This window comes from Phalacrocorax aristotelis, chromosome 1 (genome assembly GCF_949628215.1).
Source record: "Phalacrocorax aristotelis chromosome 1, bGulAri2.1, whole genome shotgun sequence".
Lineage (NCBI taxonomy): Eukaryota > Metazoa > Chordata > Aves > Suliformes > Phalacrocoracidae > Phalacrocorax > Phalacrocorax aristotelis.
Window position 1 is genome coordinate 10,223,284 of NC_134276.1, and position 17,476 is coordinate 10,240,759.

At 41.1% G+C, this 17,476-nt stretch overlaps 1 protein-coding gene across 3 annotated transcripts in view; it reads left to right on the forward strand.

Moving 5' to 3' along the window:
- Positions 1–1,229: 1,229 nt before the first annotated feature.
- Positions 1,230–17,476, forward strand: part of LOC142051686 (N-acetylated-alpha-linked acidic dipeptidase 2-like) — a 34,934-nt gene continuing 18,687 nt past the window's right edge. The window contains exons 1-10 of one of the 3 annotated variants that reach the window (XM_075081060.1): positions 1,230–1,365; positions 3,536–3,647; positions 6,639–6,825; positions 8,206–8,307; positions 9,115–9,240; positions 9,912–10,098; positions 11,217–11,310; positions 11,592–11,690; positions 16,359–16,444; positions 17,050–17,169. In XM_075081060.1, the coding sequence (XP_074937161.1) occupies positions 1,284–1,365; positions 3,536–3,647; positions 6,639–6,825; positions 8,206–8,307; positions 9,115–9,240; positions 9,912–10,098; positions 11,217–11,310; positions 11,592–11,690; positions 16,359–16,444; positions 17,050–17,169 (1,195 nt within the window). In that variant the 5' untranslated portion in view covers positions 1,230–1,283. Of the gene's footprint in view, positions 1,366–3,535; positions 3,648–6,638; positions 6,826–8,205; positions 8,308–9,114; positions 9,241–9,911; positions 10,099–11,216; positions 11,311–11,591; positions 11,691–16,358; positions 16,445–17,049; positions 17,170–17,476 lie in introns of those variants that run through there. The other 2 variants (XM_075081069.1, XM_075081080.1) reach the window with 2 other exon arrangements.

Genomic DNA, 17,476 nt, shown 5'->3' on the forward strand with positions numbered 1-17,476 from the left:
TGAAAAGTCCTTGCTGTTCAGAATTTGTGACGGCTTACGAGCAGTTGGGAAATGACAGAAAAAAGATCTCAAAACTGGACGTGCTTATCATTTGAACAAAGACATCCAGACGTATGCTTAAGACAGTGGCTGGGACTGGTGCAGAAAACCCAAGTGGTGTAGTTCTCTAATCTCTGAAAAGCCTTAATGAAGTAATTAGGCATTAACCAGCCTTTTTGGCTGTTCCTGAATATTTTCAGCTCAACCTCGTCTATTTAAGAAAGTTTTGGTACTTGGAGCACTGCCATTTCTTTCACAAGATCTGTCTACTTTAGACTTTTTTGGGAGTGAGTGGTAAGAACTCAGATCATGTCCAGGCTCCCAGAGGAGCTTTCCTCCTTTCAGCCAGCTGACTGGTCTCAGATAGGCAGGTCCTCAGTTCCAGAAAAATCAGCCTTGGCTTCTGTGCAGCCATGCAGGAGCTCACCAGCAGGGAGCGATGTGCAGGGCCAGGGTAAGTTTGTACAAAATATGAGGATTCTTTGATTCTATGAAAGTATCTTGAGTATTTCTTGGGCTGAAGTTCTGTCTTTTCCCATGAGATACTGATGGATTTGGCTGAATTAGACTAGGAAAACTTGATCCTAATAACCTTGTAAGCCAAAATGTAAAAAGCTAGAAAAGAGAGGAAATAATTTTGCAAGTTTTCCCAGTTGCAAATTGGATGATGTCTGGAAGTGTCCCCATTGGCTAATCTAAATTGTAGTCTGAGCTGCCCTAAGTATTCATCACTTGCCAAGGATTAACGTAACCACAGGCTACAAAGGGGAGCGATTCAGAACTTCCTTGGTAAAGAGAAAACAAGTTTTCCCTTCATTTCATCTCTTAGCCACTTCCACAGGAACAAATAACTGATTGTGATTAAGCCTAAAAGAGGAACTTTCAAAACCAGAAAGTCCTGATAATTAATAGAAATTAGCCTTTAAAATAGTAGTTACACACTGCTTGCTGCAGAGTCTAGCTGCATATTTGTTACAGAGATACACATGGAGCTAGACACAAGCTGTCTTGTGGGGTGAGACTAAGAAATGGAAGTGTTTTATTGCACTCAGAAAATCATATCATCATCATTCAGGGATTAAGGCTGGTTAGGCAGGAGGCGAGCTGAGAATCACAGAAGCCAGGGCAGGCCTGGGGCTGAGGGTGGAAGGAGGAGGAGAGGGAGGAGGAGGAGGAGCAGGAGGAAGACAGCTGCTTGCCTGCCCTCCTCGCTGCCTGCAGAGCTGCCGGCCACCAGTGCTGGTATGGCCAGGAGCAAAGCCACCCTCTGCACATGGCTAGGCTGCCCCGGGCTGCTGGGCTGTTTCTTGCTGGGCTTTCTTGCAGGTGAGTACAGAGCCACCGGGGCTCAGCCCACAGCCTTTGCCCTCTGCAGATACTTAGGTGTGACTCCTGTTGTGATTAACTTGCCATCAGGGAGCTTTTACTGCTTTTGAGGGATGTTATAAAATACTTGTCCCACTGTTTTTCTAAGAGGTTGTTCTCTCTAGCAGTTTTGGTCTTCAGGGAGTGGGGAATGTAATGGCTGCATACTTCAGCCCAAGATGAGCCCCGGTAAATTGGCATCTTCCCGTAACAGCAGTCAGACGTTCAAAGAGGAGAGGTTAATAGAAGAGTTTGAGAATCCTGTGATTGCAAAACCTCCAGGATTGTTTTTTTAAAATTTTAATTTTTATTTACTGATTTTTACTGAAGATCTATTTAAATGCTCCTATTCAGTTGCTATTTTAGAAATTAAGGGCAGAATGTACAGGAGGAGGAGTTTTGACTGACAGCCAAGAGTGGAGTTGCTGAATTTTCCATCATGTACAATGAACTTCACTAGAATATTAGGTTCTTCTCTGCAGTCACTTGCAGCATTTGATTTTAAAACTAAAATTGCATGTCTGCATCTGCCCTTTTTAAACTTGTGTTGTAGAACACACCTAAGGCTAAAGCATGAAAGAAAAATCCATGAGGGCTATTGAATATAAGAAACATTAGTCTGATTTAGGAGATCCCTGAGCTGCAAATTTCTGCTGCTTGTGCTATTCTTACACATCTCCCTGAGCATCATCTTTTGGCCACGCTCCAAAACAGGATACTGGGAAAGATGGACCTTTGGTCTGATCCAGTAACACTGTTGTCCAGAGTGTTACTACAATTGCATTTAAATCTAACAGGGCGTATGTATTGTGTATGTTCAGCATATATACTTGGCTTTATTATTAAAATTTCCCAGCTTGGGATTTTCTAGCTGTAATAGTAAAAGGATTTGTTTTTTGTTTTTTGTTTTTTAAAGGCAGATTCATATAGTTGATATACTCTCTCCTTTCAGATTTATGGCAACTGAAAAATATTTAACTTTTTAAAACTGACTAGGGTCACAGTTAATTTTATTCCTTTAATTATTAAATAAAACCCCACCCTTCCCCAAATCTGTAGCTATTCTAATGCTGGCAGGGTGGCTGTTGAATCCTAGACCTTCACTTTAAATATGCTTATGCACATATTTTTAAATACATGTATAAATCAAATAACAGAAGTTCACCATGAGTATCAGGAGTTCAATCCTCCCACAGCAAATAGTTGATTGAGAATTTAAACTCTAGTTTAAAATTAATGAGAGCTGAATCTACCTTAAAAAGGAGACTGTATTGTCATGGTTTAGCCCCAGTCAGCAACTAAGCACCACGCAGCTGCTCGCTTACTCACCCCACACCAGTGGGATGGGGGAGAGAATTGGAAGAGCCAAAATAAGGAAACACGTGGCTTGAGATAAGAACAATTTAATAATTAAAATAAATTAAAAAAAATAATAGTAATGATAACAACAACAACAATAATAATATAATGAAAAGGAAAGTAACAAGAGAGAGAAATGAAACCTCAGGAGGGGGGAAAAACCCAAACCACAAGTGATGCAACCACTCACCACGCGCTGACCAGCATCGCTGGTCCCTGAGTCATGATTGCTGCTTCCCCCGGCCAACTCCCCCCAGTTAATATACTGAGCAGGATGTTGTATGGTATGGAATATCCCTTTGGCCAGTTTGGATCAGCTGTCCTGGCTGTGTCCTCTCCCAGCTTCTTGTGCCCCTGGCAGAGCATGGGGAGCTGGAAAAGTCCTTGACTAGTACAAGCACTACCGAGCAACAACTACAACATCAGTGTGTTATCAACATTATTTTCATACTAAGTCCAAAACACAGCACTGTACCAGCTACTAGAAAGAAAATTAACTCTATCCCAGCCAAAACCATGACAGTATTTACCAGAGATTTAGGCTGTGCTCTTCTAATTATGTCACTTTTTTGGCAATTCAGTCAATGAAGTATATTTTACTTTTCTGTTTCACTTCTATGTTTGACCCAGCAAACACTGACAGAGGGTGCTCTAAGCCCTGTTCATCCTCACACTTTTAATGATGCTGTTCAGTACTTCAGGTTGCACATGGGCTCACACATGTGCGGACTGGTGTGCTTGCTAAGTAGGAAGCTTTTCAAATGTGTTTCAGGATGGTTTACAAAACCGACAGAAAAAAACCCCAACCCTTCAGATGTCTATCAAAATGTGAGACACAAACTTGTGGCTGAAATGAAAGCAGAAAACATCAGGCAATTCCTTCGGTAAGCCCTGTGCATCTCGGTTTTTGAATAATTTTATCCGTCACAAAAGACAGAAAGTGATAACATCAGCTCCAAGGAACAGCCTCTGAAAGCAGAGCTGTTAAGATGCTTTGGAAGTATTTGGTTTGTACAGAATATCTGGAGGAAGGAGAAGGGAGAGAGCCACAACCCTTCTGTTCCCCCCTCCCCGTTTTTAAGTTACTTTTTGGAGTGGTGGTACTGTTAAATATACTTCCCTCAAGCTGCATTACTTGAGGGCAATACCAGTGCTTACCATGCTTTTTTATTTTAGTTTTCCATAGTCTTGATTTAATGCAATACAACTGTCTGGTTTTTCCTTACAAGTGTCTGAAAATCTAACATTGGATTAATTTTCTTTGCCTCACACTGAGATGATTTTACTGTATTTGGGATACACTACTATTAATTATAGTTGATTGATAATCTGTCCAGTAACTCCTTAAACTTTCTGTTTGAACAGCTAGTATAAGTAGAAAATGAATGTATTTAAAATGTAGCATTAAAAATGCTACCAAGTTTGCAGGGCACTGAGCTGCATGTATAGTGACAACTGATAATCCCTTTAGTGTGGCTGTATTGGATATTGTGCTGCTAATTGGGTGCTTGAGATCCCATTATACCCTGTCTTCTGTTTCAGAAGGTGAAGGGCCCTGTCCACGTGCAGTCTGGGTGTATAGCTGCTTAAGTCTTGCATGGTGTAATTGACGTTAAATATACTGTTTTGCATCCTAGTGCATACATGCTGTTCTTTCAGAACATCTACAATGTTATGGATGTAGAAATATCCTCTTGTTTTGCTGTCTGTTTCACTGGAAATTAAAAAAATAATCATTCTTGTGCACATTTATATCTTCTACAGAGCAACAAATATATTCACACAAAAGGTAAACAAATATAACCTCTGGTTAGTTACACATTGGTATTCAGCATGTGTCAGCAGCTGCATCATAAACATCAAAGGGTTGCTGACAAATTTGATTTCTGTATATTTATTTGAAAACCAAAAGGTTTCGTTTCTAACATCAATTGGCTTTTTAACTTTATAGGCCTTATCTTAATTTGCATTTGTGATCTCTGTAGATTGGAGAGTTCCTGAGGTTTACATTTGAGTGAGAGTCTAGGCAACTGTGAGATTGGTGACAGCATGAAATACCTCTGCAATTACACAAAAGTTTCTTGGCCGTAGGGTATTAATGGTGTCCAGCTTGTTGGCTTGCTTTGATAATGGGCCAGATGCTTCATACTGTGGTTTTTTCCTAAATTCAAATAAAAAGCAGTAACTGCAGAAAAATTATATTAATACACTATACAAAAAGTTTGTTGAAAGCATAAAAAATGTGAACTTGAGAATTTTGATCCATGTTCTTAGTTTTTTAAACTACTAACTCTGCTTTTATCAAGTGGAGAAAACAAACTGTGAGTCTCAGAAAATGCAGGCACCTTGACCTTAGCATTGAATCATAGCTCTGGAAAGGATGAAACTGTTTGGAAGTGTAAACCTGAAAAAAGGCATCGTGTGCTGTTCAGTATATTTTTCCTAATGGCATATGTAGTATTTAAACTGGAGTACTTAAAACAGTTCTTAGAGAATTAAAATGCAAGAAGAAAACAGGAAACAAGCTTTGGCAAAGATTGCTTCCGGACCTCGCTGTGTACCCACGCAGTTTAAAGAAAGGGAAAACAACAGCAGAGAGCAGAAGGTTGTGGTCTACATAAGGAACCTAGATATATCCAAACCCAGGGGCCCTGGTGGGGTTCACGTGAAAGACCTGGATGTTATGGTTGCAAGGCTGCTGTCTATGAGAAGTTGTGGTGATTGAAGGAGATCCCTGGTGGCTGGGAAAGGCTGACGTTGTGCCCATCTTTAAGGCAAGAAGGACAACCTGGGAGGACTGTGGGCTGGTTAGCTTCACTTCAGTCCCTGGAAGGGTGACCAAACATCCTTCTGGATTCTCTTTCCAAACACATGAAGGATGCGAAGACAGTTAGGAACAGTCAGCATTTATTTACTGCTTGTAAATATATAAAAAAACCACTACTGGTCAGGGTGACTGTCTTCTCTAAGGAAGTGACTGGCTCCACTGGTATCAGTGGAGATGTTACTTTAACAAGGCTTTGGACATCCTCTCCCACAGCATTCTCATTTGGAAGCTGAGGAAGTGCATACTGAAGAACTGTTACCTGGGTTGAAAATAGGCTGAACCGAATGGACAGGTTGAAGTGATACTAATCATGGTACTTGGTATCACTAAATAATGGCATCTGACAGCCGCTGGGCAGCCATTAGCAAGTAGCCTGTTGGGAATCTGAAGCTGGTGCTTGGTACTGAGCTGACTCATCAGCGTTCACCGTAACTCGTTTATTCAGTGGGCCAAACAAAATCGTGTAGGGTAGCCCAGAAAGGATAGATATTGTTTGTGACTGTTATGTGCTATGTGTGATCTGGATGCAAATGTTGTTAAGAAGGCTTTTATTATTCAGGGATTTGATTAAGAACAAAAGAACAAATCTGTGCAGATAGTTTGACATAATGGTTTTCAAGTTAAACTTAATAGTATGTGTTATGCCAACAATGTGCAAAACCATCATCAGATACCAGAATTATTTGGAGGGCTCCTTTCTGAACGTGTAGTTATTTCTGCTCCTTGCATACTGTTCATATTATTTTGCTGCATGTCTTTGATACTGTTTTCATTGCTTGTCTGTAGTTGTGGCTATTTCTGTTATGCAAAGAGAAAGGTTCAGCTGAGTTATCTTAAGGCCGCAGGAAAAATCCTCTGCTCTGAATACATTTTCTGCTTATGCTGTTACAAACTGATAAACAACCATGTTATACAGCTGAGACCTTAAGTATAGGACCTTACTTTCCATGCATGTCGCTTGAAGATATGCTTTATACACACTGATTCGAGTTCATTATTGTGCTTCTCTGCATTAGCTGCTTACTAGCAATTTTCTGTTTTATTCTAGCTCATTTACCAAGTTGCCTCACCTCGCAGGAACTGAACAGAATCTTCTTCTTGCCAAACAAATTCAAGGCCAGTGGAAGGAATTTGGACTGGATTCAGCAGAACTTGTTCATTATGATGTGCTGCTTTCGTACCCAAATGAAAAGCAGCCAAACTACATCTCAGTAATTGATGATCAGGGGAATGAGGTGATCAAACTATATTTATGTAAGACTTCTTTAAAGAAATAGTGTCTTACTCTGTGTTCCCACCCACTCATCCCAGCGTACAGTTTACAATATGATAAAAAATCCATTGCAAAGGGAACTCATATTTATAAAGGGTTTTCCAGACTACGCAGCGGAACAGAGCAGAGCAGCTGAAATCTCAGTGCCTCATACTTAGAGGATGTGTGGGGAGGCTGTGATTAACACCAGTAGACCATAAGGTATAAGAATGTCCATACTGGTTCAGATTATGGATACATCTAGGCCAAGATCCTGTTTCCATAAACAGCCTTAAGTGGATGCACAGGGGAGTTTAAGAACAAAGATATGTATTTGGGTGTGCAATTCTTCCGGTGTTTAGCTGTTTTCAGCTCAGGGCTTCTCTGAATGTGACACAATTAGTCTCTTAAAGAATTCTCATTAGGCCTCTTTTCCAAGTATTTATCCAGTTAGTAACCCTTGTTAGATCTCTCCTCCAAGTACCTATCCAAATGCTACCTGAACATCTATACACTTGTTGCTTCCACAACATGCTGAGCTAAGGAATCCCACACAGATACTATTCATTGTATGAAGTACTGCCTTGTTTCATTTGCTGTGATCCTTCTGGATTCCTGCAGTGTCTCCTAAATTAGTGCTGGAAGTAGTAATGAACTGCTGGTCTACGGACACCTTCTCCGTTTTGTACACCCAGGGGAATTAAAGAAGTAGATGTACAATCTGACAAGCAGCCTGAGTGAGGAGAGGAGATGGGACTGCTAGAGAGGCATCATAGCACATAGGCCTGGATGAAGAGCCCTGGTAGAAACTGAGGAATATGTGCTTGGGGATGACATGAGCTTAGAGGTGGAAGAATTGAGAAATTTTTCCAGAAAATCCCTAACACAGTCTCTCAGCTATCATCGCACATGGTGACAAAGAGTAGATGTGAACATTGAAGCAACATGAGTGTTACAATAGACAGTGATGAAAGGCAATGTGTTTAACTGGAGCACAGCTAGCAAAGAGGTGAAGGGAGGAGTAGTATTACATGTGGGAGTGATCACAAAAAATACTTGTGATGGTGCAGATGAATGAGGTGTCTTTTTATTGTCACCACCTCCTGGCAATTTTCAGCTACTTTGCTTAGGCTCAGGCAGTAAATTATGAGCATCTTCTGACAAGTGGTCTGCATTCTGTTATAAATATTCAACTGTGTATCCCTAGCTGGTTTTTTGTTTGAACTTATACATGATAGTTAGAATTGCATTTTTTGCTAGCAATTTATGGAAACTAGCATATCATTTTCAATAAGCAAGCTTAGTGTACAAACTCATGCCTGGAGGTAGAGGGTTTGACCAGACTTCTGTTATTTATTCATAGATTTTCAATACATCATTGTTTGAACCACGTCCACAGGGGTACGAAAATGTTACTGGTATCCTGCCACCATATAATGCTTTTTCAGCACAAGGAGTGCCAGAGGTAAGAAAAAAAAAGAGTATTATTAGCTGAAGTCATATTTTGCAAAACACTTGATGGGATGGATTGCTCCAATTTCTCAAAATATTTCTTGTTGTAGTGTTAATTAACCATTAGTTTAAGGGAACAGGTAAGGTAAGGACAGTTAGGCCACATATTATGCAAAGGTTAGATGTCTCCTATTAGAAAAAAAAATATTCTCAAATTGCTAGAAATCTGAATCACATAAAACTGAAAACCTTTTGCCTTAATGGAAAATGTTGGATACACCTCAGACTCACCACATTACCGAATCACCTGGAGAGGACTTGCATAAGTCTTAAGTAGAAATAGCAATATATAAATCAATTTGGAAGACATTTTGGATTAAATGAATGTCTTCAAAGGCTACAAAAGCCCCTCACTTAATCTGTTAATTCATCATGGAGGAACAAGTCAGGGACAACATTGCATTGCATAGATGAATGAAATATAGTGAGTGTTTGTGTATGCAAGGAATACTACTATTTTTTCATGGCCACAGAATTTTGTTGGTTTAGCAAAGTACATTGGTTTAGTTTCCAACCTCAGTTTATAGAGCTGCTGTTCAGTGCAGGATAATATAGAAAGGTCAGCAGTTTGAGCCAAGGCTTCCTATAGAATATTACGGAAATTGTTTATTGTTGTTTTTATGGGCACTGGTACTCATTTGCAGAAATGTAAAGAAGCAACTATATCATACATACTGCATAAAACTGTGTATTTCTGAAAACAGATATTTTGTTTGTTGGATGACCAGTTGCCATGAAACTGCTTTTCTTTTCTGTGCAGGCAGATGTCGTATATGTGAATTATGGCCGCACTGAAGATTATTTTAAACTGGAGCGTGAACTGGGAATAAACTGTACAGGAAAGATTGTCATTGCCAGATATGGGAAGATCTTCAGAGGAAACAAAGTAAGGGTTGTGTTTTATTTTTCTCTCTGTAGGTCAGACACTGCTCACGGTAGAGCCGGCGGCAGTTGTTGGGGGCTGTAAGTTGGAACATATGAGCAGAAGGAAGCCTGCAATGTATCCTTTGTGACCGCATTCTAAGAATAACTTCCAAAACAATAAAAACAGATGGATGTATTGATCTCCTGAGACTGAGATGACTGCAAACTCCTTAGGCAGTTCTTGCAAGAGATTAGTTTAAGGAACGGAGTAGTCTGTAGAGCCAAGGCTTTTAATACTTTTCATGCATAGAACTGCAGTATTTTGAAGAAGTAAGCATTTGACAAGAACTCTGATGCACAGAGATTGAATAACGAACTCTTCTGACTTTAGACAACAGTTCTGACGAAATTGGTGGTGGTGGGGCAGTGGAGATAGTGGTCAGTTTTTGTGCCTCAATTTTATGTCCTGTGCTTTATTTCATAGCCTTGAGCTACGACTAAATATGTGACACAAATAATGAACATACTGTGTTTCACTTTGCTTTGTTCTGCTGAGTCCATGGTCATTTTCATTCGTCCACATATGCAACTTCTAAAGCTATGTCCCCATGGAAGTAAATTGCAACATTCAGATTTATTACTGCATTTAAAAAACATACAAAAGGCATTTCTTAAGAACAAATCATTTCACAGGTTAAAAATGCCATATTAGCAGGAGCCCAAGGGATCATACTTTATTCAGACCCTGCTGACTACTGTGCCCCAGGAGTAGGTGTTTATCCAGATGGCTGGAACCTTCCAGGCGGAGGAGCCCAGCGTGGGAATGTGTTAAACCTGAATGGAGCTGGGGATCCTCTAACACCAGGTTATCCTGCAAAAGGTGAGTGAAATATCTGTACCCTGGGCCATTAAGTACTTCATAAACTGGTGCTGAAAGTTATTGTGGCACTAGAAATTAATCTATTTTCAGTGTAGATACAAAGAAAAAAATCTGCTTAAGATTATTTTTAGCAGGAGTTAATTTTCCTATTGCAGACTACATTCTACCTATATGTCATTTCATGTGGTTGCTTTTGAGTTAGGCAAGGCAAGTACATTTTTAGGAAAGTCTCTTTGTATGATCCCAGCCTTGTAACTCTTAGAGAAGCAGGCCATGTAGGTTTACAGACTGTGAAGCAGTAGAAAATGGCTGAGAATTTATAGCCATTTTAAAAAAATCCACATTTCTCAAGAGGACCGGTTTAAAAGAGATTATAGTCTACCATCAAAGGGGAGTAATAGTTTTGCTTGGAGGTATGTTTTCTTGCTGTTCCTAAATTCCAAACAGAAAACCAGTTTAACATCCTTTTTAAAGGGAGAAAGATTTCTGTATTAAAAATAATCAAAGCCTGGAGCCTTTTGAAACTTGGCACCATGTGCTTGCCTTGTCCTTGTAGGCATCCTGAACTCAGTCTGAACTAAGGTGCCTACCAGTCCTGTCAAGGGAACACAGGGGTGCTTCTGGAAAGCTCACTGGCTTGTGTGACCATTGTTGGGTGCATAAGACAACATCATACAGAAAAAACAGGATAGATGGTGTGTGTCTGGCCCACCAGGTTCAGAGACACATTGTCTTCACCATAGGCAAACGCATCTGTGGCTGACTTCTGCAGCTTGTCAACAGGCTGCACGGGGGCTGTCTTCACCTCACACACCAGCTTGTTTATCCCACAGTCAGCTTTGAGGATATGTAATAATACGGATGGACAGCAAACCTAACCTTGCATCAAATGTGGGGGTTTCTTTAACACAGCTGGGCAGATGCAGTATTGGGTTTGTGGTCCTGTCATTACATTTTGGTTCCTAGAAGCAATATCAAAGAAATTGTGTAACAATTAAAAAATTGATGCATGCTTGTGGCTACTGTATCACTGCACTGTTCAAAAGTAGTTCCAGTTTGATGGAACTAAACTATACCTAAGAGCACTATAAACTTGACATTTTGTTCTGGTTTCTCAGAGTACACTTTCAGGTATAAAGTTAATGAAGGTGTAGGGATTCCCAAAATCCCAGTTCATCCCATTGGATATCATGATGCAGAAGTATTATTACGGTGAGTATACATCAGTCCTCCTCACCAGAAGTCAGTATTCACAAATGTGCAGCAAATTTTTTTATACTAAGATGATAAAATCTATGCTGTTACTTGTATTTATTGATCTTTCATAGTAGTGTGTGCCTCAGAACATGTGGAAAATTCAAAGCAAGCTGTTTCTGGCAAAATGTTTTTCAGAATTTTGTAAACTCACCTTGTTTTAGATACAGTAATCATCAAAGGAATTGAACATTTTAGCCTACTGGTCAACCACATTTGTCATGGTTTTCACTTAACAGTGCAATGGGAGGACCTGCAGCTCCAGACACCAGCTGGAAGGGAACTCTCAATGTGTCTTACAACATAGGGCCAGGATTTGCAGACAACTCTTCTACAAGGTCTGTTTTAATACTTGCGTATTTAGAAAATATTGCAAAAAAAAAAAAACCTCAACAAGAGAAAGACTGTGAAACAATGCATCTAGAGATATTCCTTCTGAGTGGGCAACACTTGGTGATAATTATTAGAATTTGAAAATAAATTGTCAAAACTCTGGATTTGTTCAGTGTTGCCAGCGTCGATAGATAGACAGATTCAGAGGGTATAGGCCCAGCCCTGTCATTCCACCTTTAATCCTTACTTTAAGTTTCAGACTTTGCTTCACTGGTCCTTTTAAAAATGGCTATATAACAGTAAGTGGACATTTTTTAATACTCCTGAATTAGACCTAAACTTCCTCCTCTTTCTTTTCTGTTTCTCATGACCAAGGGGACAATAGGACACCCAGCTTGTACCAGTCCAATGGTGAAGGACTGCCAATTCAGTAGTTCTCTTCTACATATGTTTCCCTTGTCCACTGGAAGCCTCCCAGGGTTTCTGTGAATGTAGAGCTGTGAACTGTGGCAATGATCTGGGAGTCCATCAGCTGTTCCCCAAAGCTGGTAGCCCCACAGTTGAAAGCCCTGAACAACAACAGGACAGAAGAGCCCAAAGCACATGTATCTTACTAATTTTTGGGGGGGAGGAGCTGGACTTTGACCAGTTGGATTAGAAATGCTATGATTGTGGTTTACATTTTTTCAGCTCTAACAGAGAAATACAACTGTCCAGGTGTCCAGTACTAACTACCTTGCTCTCTAGCAGACTAAGCCATGTAACAATTGCATTTGGCCATCAGGGATTTCACTGGTTGTTAGGGACAGTGATAGAATTCTTTCTTTTTGTAATTGATAATCTGCAATAGATAAATATCACTTTTCTTTCACTTTTTCACATAAAAAATCATTCCATTTATAGGACCTATTATTCTGTAAGGACTGGCAGCAGACCACAATGAAGTGTCTAAAATACATGTATCATTATCACTGCTCCAACTCCTGCGAAAGAAAAGCATGTCTGAATATATAATTTTATAAAGATTTCTGTTGTGATTCAGCCCACCTGTCATACTGACACCCACCCTTTAGATATTTATAGGTATGGATGAAATCACCCTGCAGTCTTCTCTTGCCCAGGCTAAACAAACCCAGGTCTCTCAGCCTTTCCTCATAAGGGAGATGCTCCAGTCCCCTGATCATCTTGGTAGCTCTCTGCTGGACTTGCTCAAGCAGTTCCACATCCTTCTTAAGCTGGGGAGCCCAGAACTGGACACAGAACTCCAAATGTGGCCTCACTAGGGCAGAGCAGAGGGGGAGGATAACTTCCCTTGACCTGCTGGCCACACTCCTTTCAATGCACCCCAGGACACCGTTGGCCTTCTTGGCCACAAGGGCCCAGTGCTGGCTCAGGGTCACCTTGCTGTCCCCCAGCACTCCCAGGTCCTTCTCAACAGAGCCGCTTTCCAGTAGTTCAGCCCCCAGCCTGTACTGGTGCGTGGGGTTGTTCCTCCCCAGGGCCCGGACCTTGCACTTGCTCTTGCTGAATTTCAACAGGTTCCCCTTGGCCCAGCTCTCCAGCCTGTCCAGGTCTCGCTGGATGGCAGCACAACCTTCTGGTGTATCAGCCACTCCTCCCACCCTGGTATCATCACAGAATCACAGAATCCCAGGTTGGAAGGGACCTCAGGGATCATCTAGTCCAACCTTTCTAGGAAGAGCACAGTCTAGACAAGATGGCCCAGGACCCTGTCCAGACGACTCTTGAAGGTGTCCAATGTGGCCGAGTCAACCACTTCCCTGGGGAGATTATTCCAATGGGTGACTGTTCTCACTGTGAAAAATTTCTCTCTCGTGTCCAGTCAGAATCTCCCCAAGAGCAACTTGTGTCCATTCCCCCTTGTCCTCTCCATGGGACTCCTTGTAAAAAGGGAACCTCCATCTTCTTTGTAGCTACCCCTGAAGTACTGGTACATGGTGATGAGAACCCCTCTGAGCCTCCTTTTCTCAAGGCTGAACAAACCCAGTACTGTCAGCCTATCCTTACATGGCAGCTTCCCAGTCCTTTGATCATCCTGGTGGCCCTTCTCTGGATCCCTTCCAGCCTGTCCACATCCTTTATGTAAAGCGGGGACCAGAACTGTACACAGTACTCCAGGTGTGGACTGACAAGTGCTGAGTAGAGTGAGATAATGACTTCTTTCTCTCTGCTGGCAATGCCCTTTTTGATGCAACTCCATCCAGACTCTGCCCTGTTGATCACAACCCTCTGAGCTCTGCCGTTCAGCCAGTTCTCAGTCCACCTCACTGTCCACTCATCTAACCCACACTTCCTAAGCTTGTCTACGAGGATGTTATGGGAGATGGTGTCAAAAGCCTTACTGAAGTCAAGATAGACAACATCCACTGCTCTCCCTTCATCAACCCAGCTAGTCACACCATTGTAGAAGGCTATCAGGTTGGTCAAGCATGATCTTCCCTTGGTGAATCCATGCTGACTACTTCTGATAACCTTCTTGTCCTCTACATGCCTGGAGATGACCTCCAGGATGAACTGCTCCATCACCTTTCTGGGGATAGAGGTGAGGCTGACTGGACTGCACTTCCCCAGGTCCTCCTTCTTGCCCTTTTTGAAGATCGGAGTCATGTTGGCAGTACTCCAGTCCTCGGGCACCTCTCCTGACCTCCTCGACCTTTCAAAGATGATGGAGAGTGGCTTAGCAAGAACATCCGCCAGCTCCCTCAGCACTCGTGGGTGTATCCCATAGGGGCCCATGGATTTGTGAGGATCCAGTTTGTATAGGTGGTCTCTCACCCGGTCTTTCTCAACTGATGGTAAGTCTTCCTTTCTCCAGATTTCTCCTCTCTCCTCTGGGGGCTGAGATGCCTGAGGGCCAGCCGTAGCAGTAAAGACTGAGGCAAAGAAGGCATTCAGTAACTCCACCTTCTCTGTGTCCTGTGTCACCAGGGCCCCTTCCTTGTTCAGCAGTGGGCCCACGGTATCCCCAGTCTTCCTTGTACTGCTCATGTGTTTAAAGAAGCCCTTCTTGTTACCTTTGACATCCCTTGCCAGACTGAATTCCAAGTGGGCCTTGGCCTTCCTTGTCGCGTCTCTGCACACCCTGACAACATTCCTATATTCCTCCCAAGTGGCCAGTCCCTTTTTCCACATACTGTGAACCTCCCTCTTCCATTTGAGTTTCTCTAGAAGCATTTTGGTCATCCATGGGGGTCTCCTGGCTCCTCTGCCTGAATTCTTTCTCCTGGGGATGCAATGATTTTAAGCTTGGAGGAAGTGGTCTTGAATACTGCCCAGCTCTCTTGGACCCCACTGCCTTCCACAGCCCTAGCCCTTGGGATTCCTCCTAGCAGGTCTCTGAAGAGGCCAAGCTGGCCCTCTTGAAGTCCAAGGTTGTAACCTGACTCACAGCCCTGCTTCTACCTCGCAGTGTCCTAAAATCGACCATCTCATGGTCACTGCAGCCAAGACTACCCCCAACTCTCACACCCTCAACCAACCCCTCCTTGTTTGTTAGGATAAGGTTGAGCAGCACACCTTGCCCCGTTGGCTCCTCCTTCACTTGCATCAGAAAGTTATCCTCGAAGCTCTGCAGGAACCTTTTGGTTCTCAATTATTTGGCATAATTGAGGTGCTGTTTGGAATGTCTTGAAGACCAACAGGAAAAAAAGAAACAATATGATTCATTCACAACACATACACATCGGAAATATCTTTGAATGCACTTTTTAACATCTTCGTACTTGGTAGGCTAACAGTATTTGTAAATACGGACTAACCCTTCATATACTTGTTTCTCAGAATAGCTCCATATCAAAATGAATATTCTGAGTCTAGTTAGAAAGTCACTTTCACATGGAAAGCGTGCAAGTATATGCGTGCTCAAGACACTGGTGTCAGTTATTTTCTGGGCAAAGATCCAGTAGCTGTCCTGAAGTAGGTTTTGGTTTTGACAGCTGTGCAGATTTGCTGCTGAAAAGATAACTTCAAATGTGAAACTCTTGGGGTTCTGCCAGACACAAAAAAAGGATTGTTTGATACTTTGTTTCTTCTAAAGGTTAAGAGGGGATGAATACAATATTATTTTTATGTCTCCTAATACCTGAATTTCCTTCCCTTTTATAAAATTTCACAAGTGGATTTTACTGGGGGGAGGGATGGAGCATTGACAAATCTTGATTACTTAGATCTGCTGTCCTAAACAGAGATTTCAGTTTATTACTGGATGAATATTTCTAATAACCTTCTCTCCAAGTTCTCTACACGGAATTGTGTGACAAAACCAAATTGTATTTTTATAAAAATGTGTATACCCACAATTATCATTTCAGCCAAAATGTAAACATATTTTTAATTACTGTGTATGTTTTCCAGTTTACTCCTCTAACACACAATTATCCAATTGTCTCCCTTAAATAACAGTTCAATAAATTCTGTAAATGTTTGAAAGTTTGTAGACTGGCCCACTTCGTAGGGTGTTTCTAAGGCATCTTTCTGTCAGCAGGTTAACCTGAAATAAAACATGGGACACTGATAGAGCATGACAGGTCAGATCAGTGCTGACCACAAAAAGCAGAACAGAAGCACAAACTTCCTGGCTTACAAGCTATTACATTGGCACTTTTTTGCCTTTTCGGTCAGAAATGGTTACTCCATACTGCTTTTCATTTCAGGAAAGTCAGAATGCACGTTCATACAAACAATAAAATAACACGAATTTACAATGTCATTGGCATCCTCAGAGGAGCTGTGGAACCAGGTGAGCACTGGGTGCTTGAGGATTTTAATTCCTTCTTTATTTTGTGTTTGGTGAAACTGTTCTCATGTTGCAAGAAACTTCAAGCTTTTAGATAGCCAGATAATATGGAATCTGGGAAACGCTTAATAGTTGTCCTGTTCCTCCCATTGCATTGTTTTTCATTGGCATTCCCAATAATATATTTGAATGGGAATGCTAGATGATAGATGTAATAGATTTTTTTTTTTAATATAATGCCTATCATTTTACAGTAGGTTTCCCCTTTCACCATTCATACATTTTTTTCTTTGCAAAAATTAACACAGTGCAATGTACAGAAAACTAGTGATGATTTGGGACCTCAACATACTATTGTTGATACTTAGTAGCAGGCCATGTACATGAAAGACTTGTAAGTGGAAAAATATGTAGAAGATATTTCTTATCTTCATTTATGTATTTCAGTAGAATAAGTGAATGACTGCTGATTGCCTTAAAAATAAATCTGTAGCACTGGTATTAAACTTCATAATTTTTTTTAGCACAAGTAGGGATGCAATCAAAGGAAATAGAGGTAACCTAAATGCATTTTTAATTAAGGACTGATATTGTCTGTTTGTTTCCAGACAGATATATTATTTTAGGAGGTCATAGAGATTCTTGGGTATTTGGTGGTATTGATCCAACTACGGGTGCAGCTGTTCTGCAAGAGGTTGTACGGAGTTTTGGTAAAATGAAGATGGAAGGTAACTTACTTACTACAGACAAAAAATGGTGGATATGGAAAACAGCAGCTTTGAGGAACTGTGTTGAATGTTCCCAGAAGCAGTTGTGTTGATTTAATTTTTCACCTCTACAGAAAGTTGTCTTTCTCATTATGAAAGATGCAAATTAATTGAAGAGATGTATAAGTAGCATTGCATCTTGGTTGGCTGAATTTATTCCTTCATGTCTCTCATCAGTGTAATAGTACCCTAGTACCCTCTTAGTTATGTGGAATGGAAATATTATGTTAAGAAGAAATGCCTCTGCAATAATATGTTCTTCTAAGGT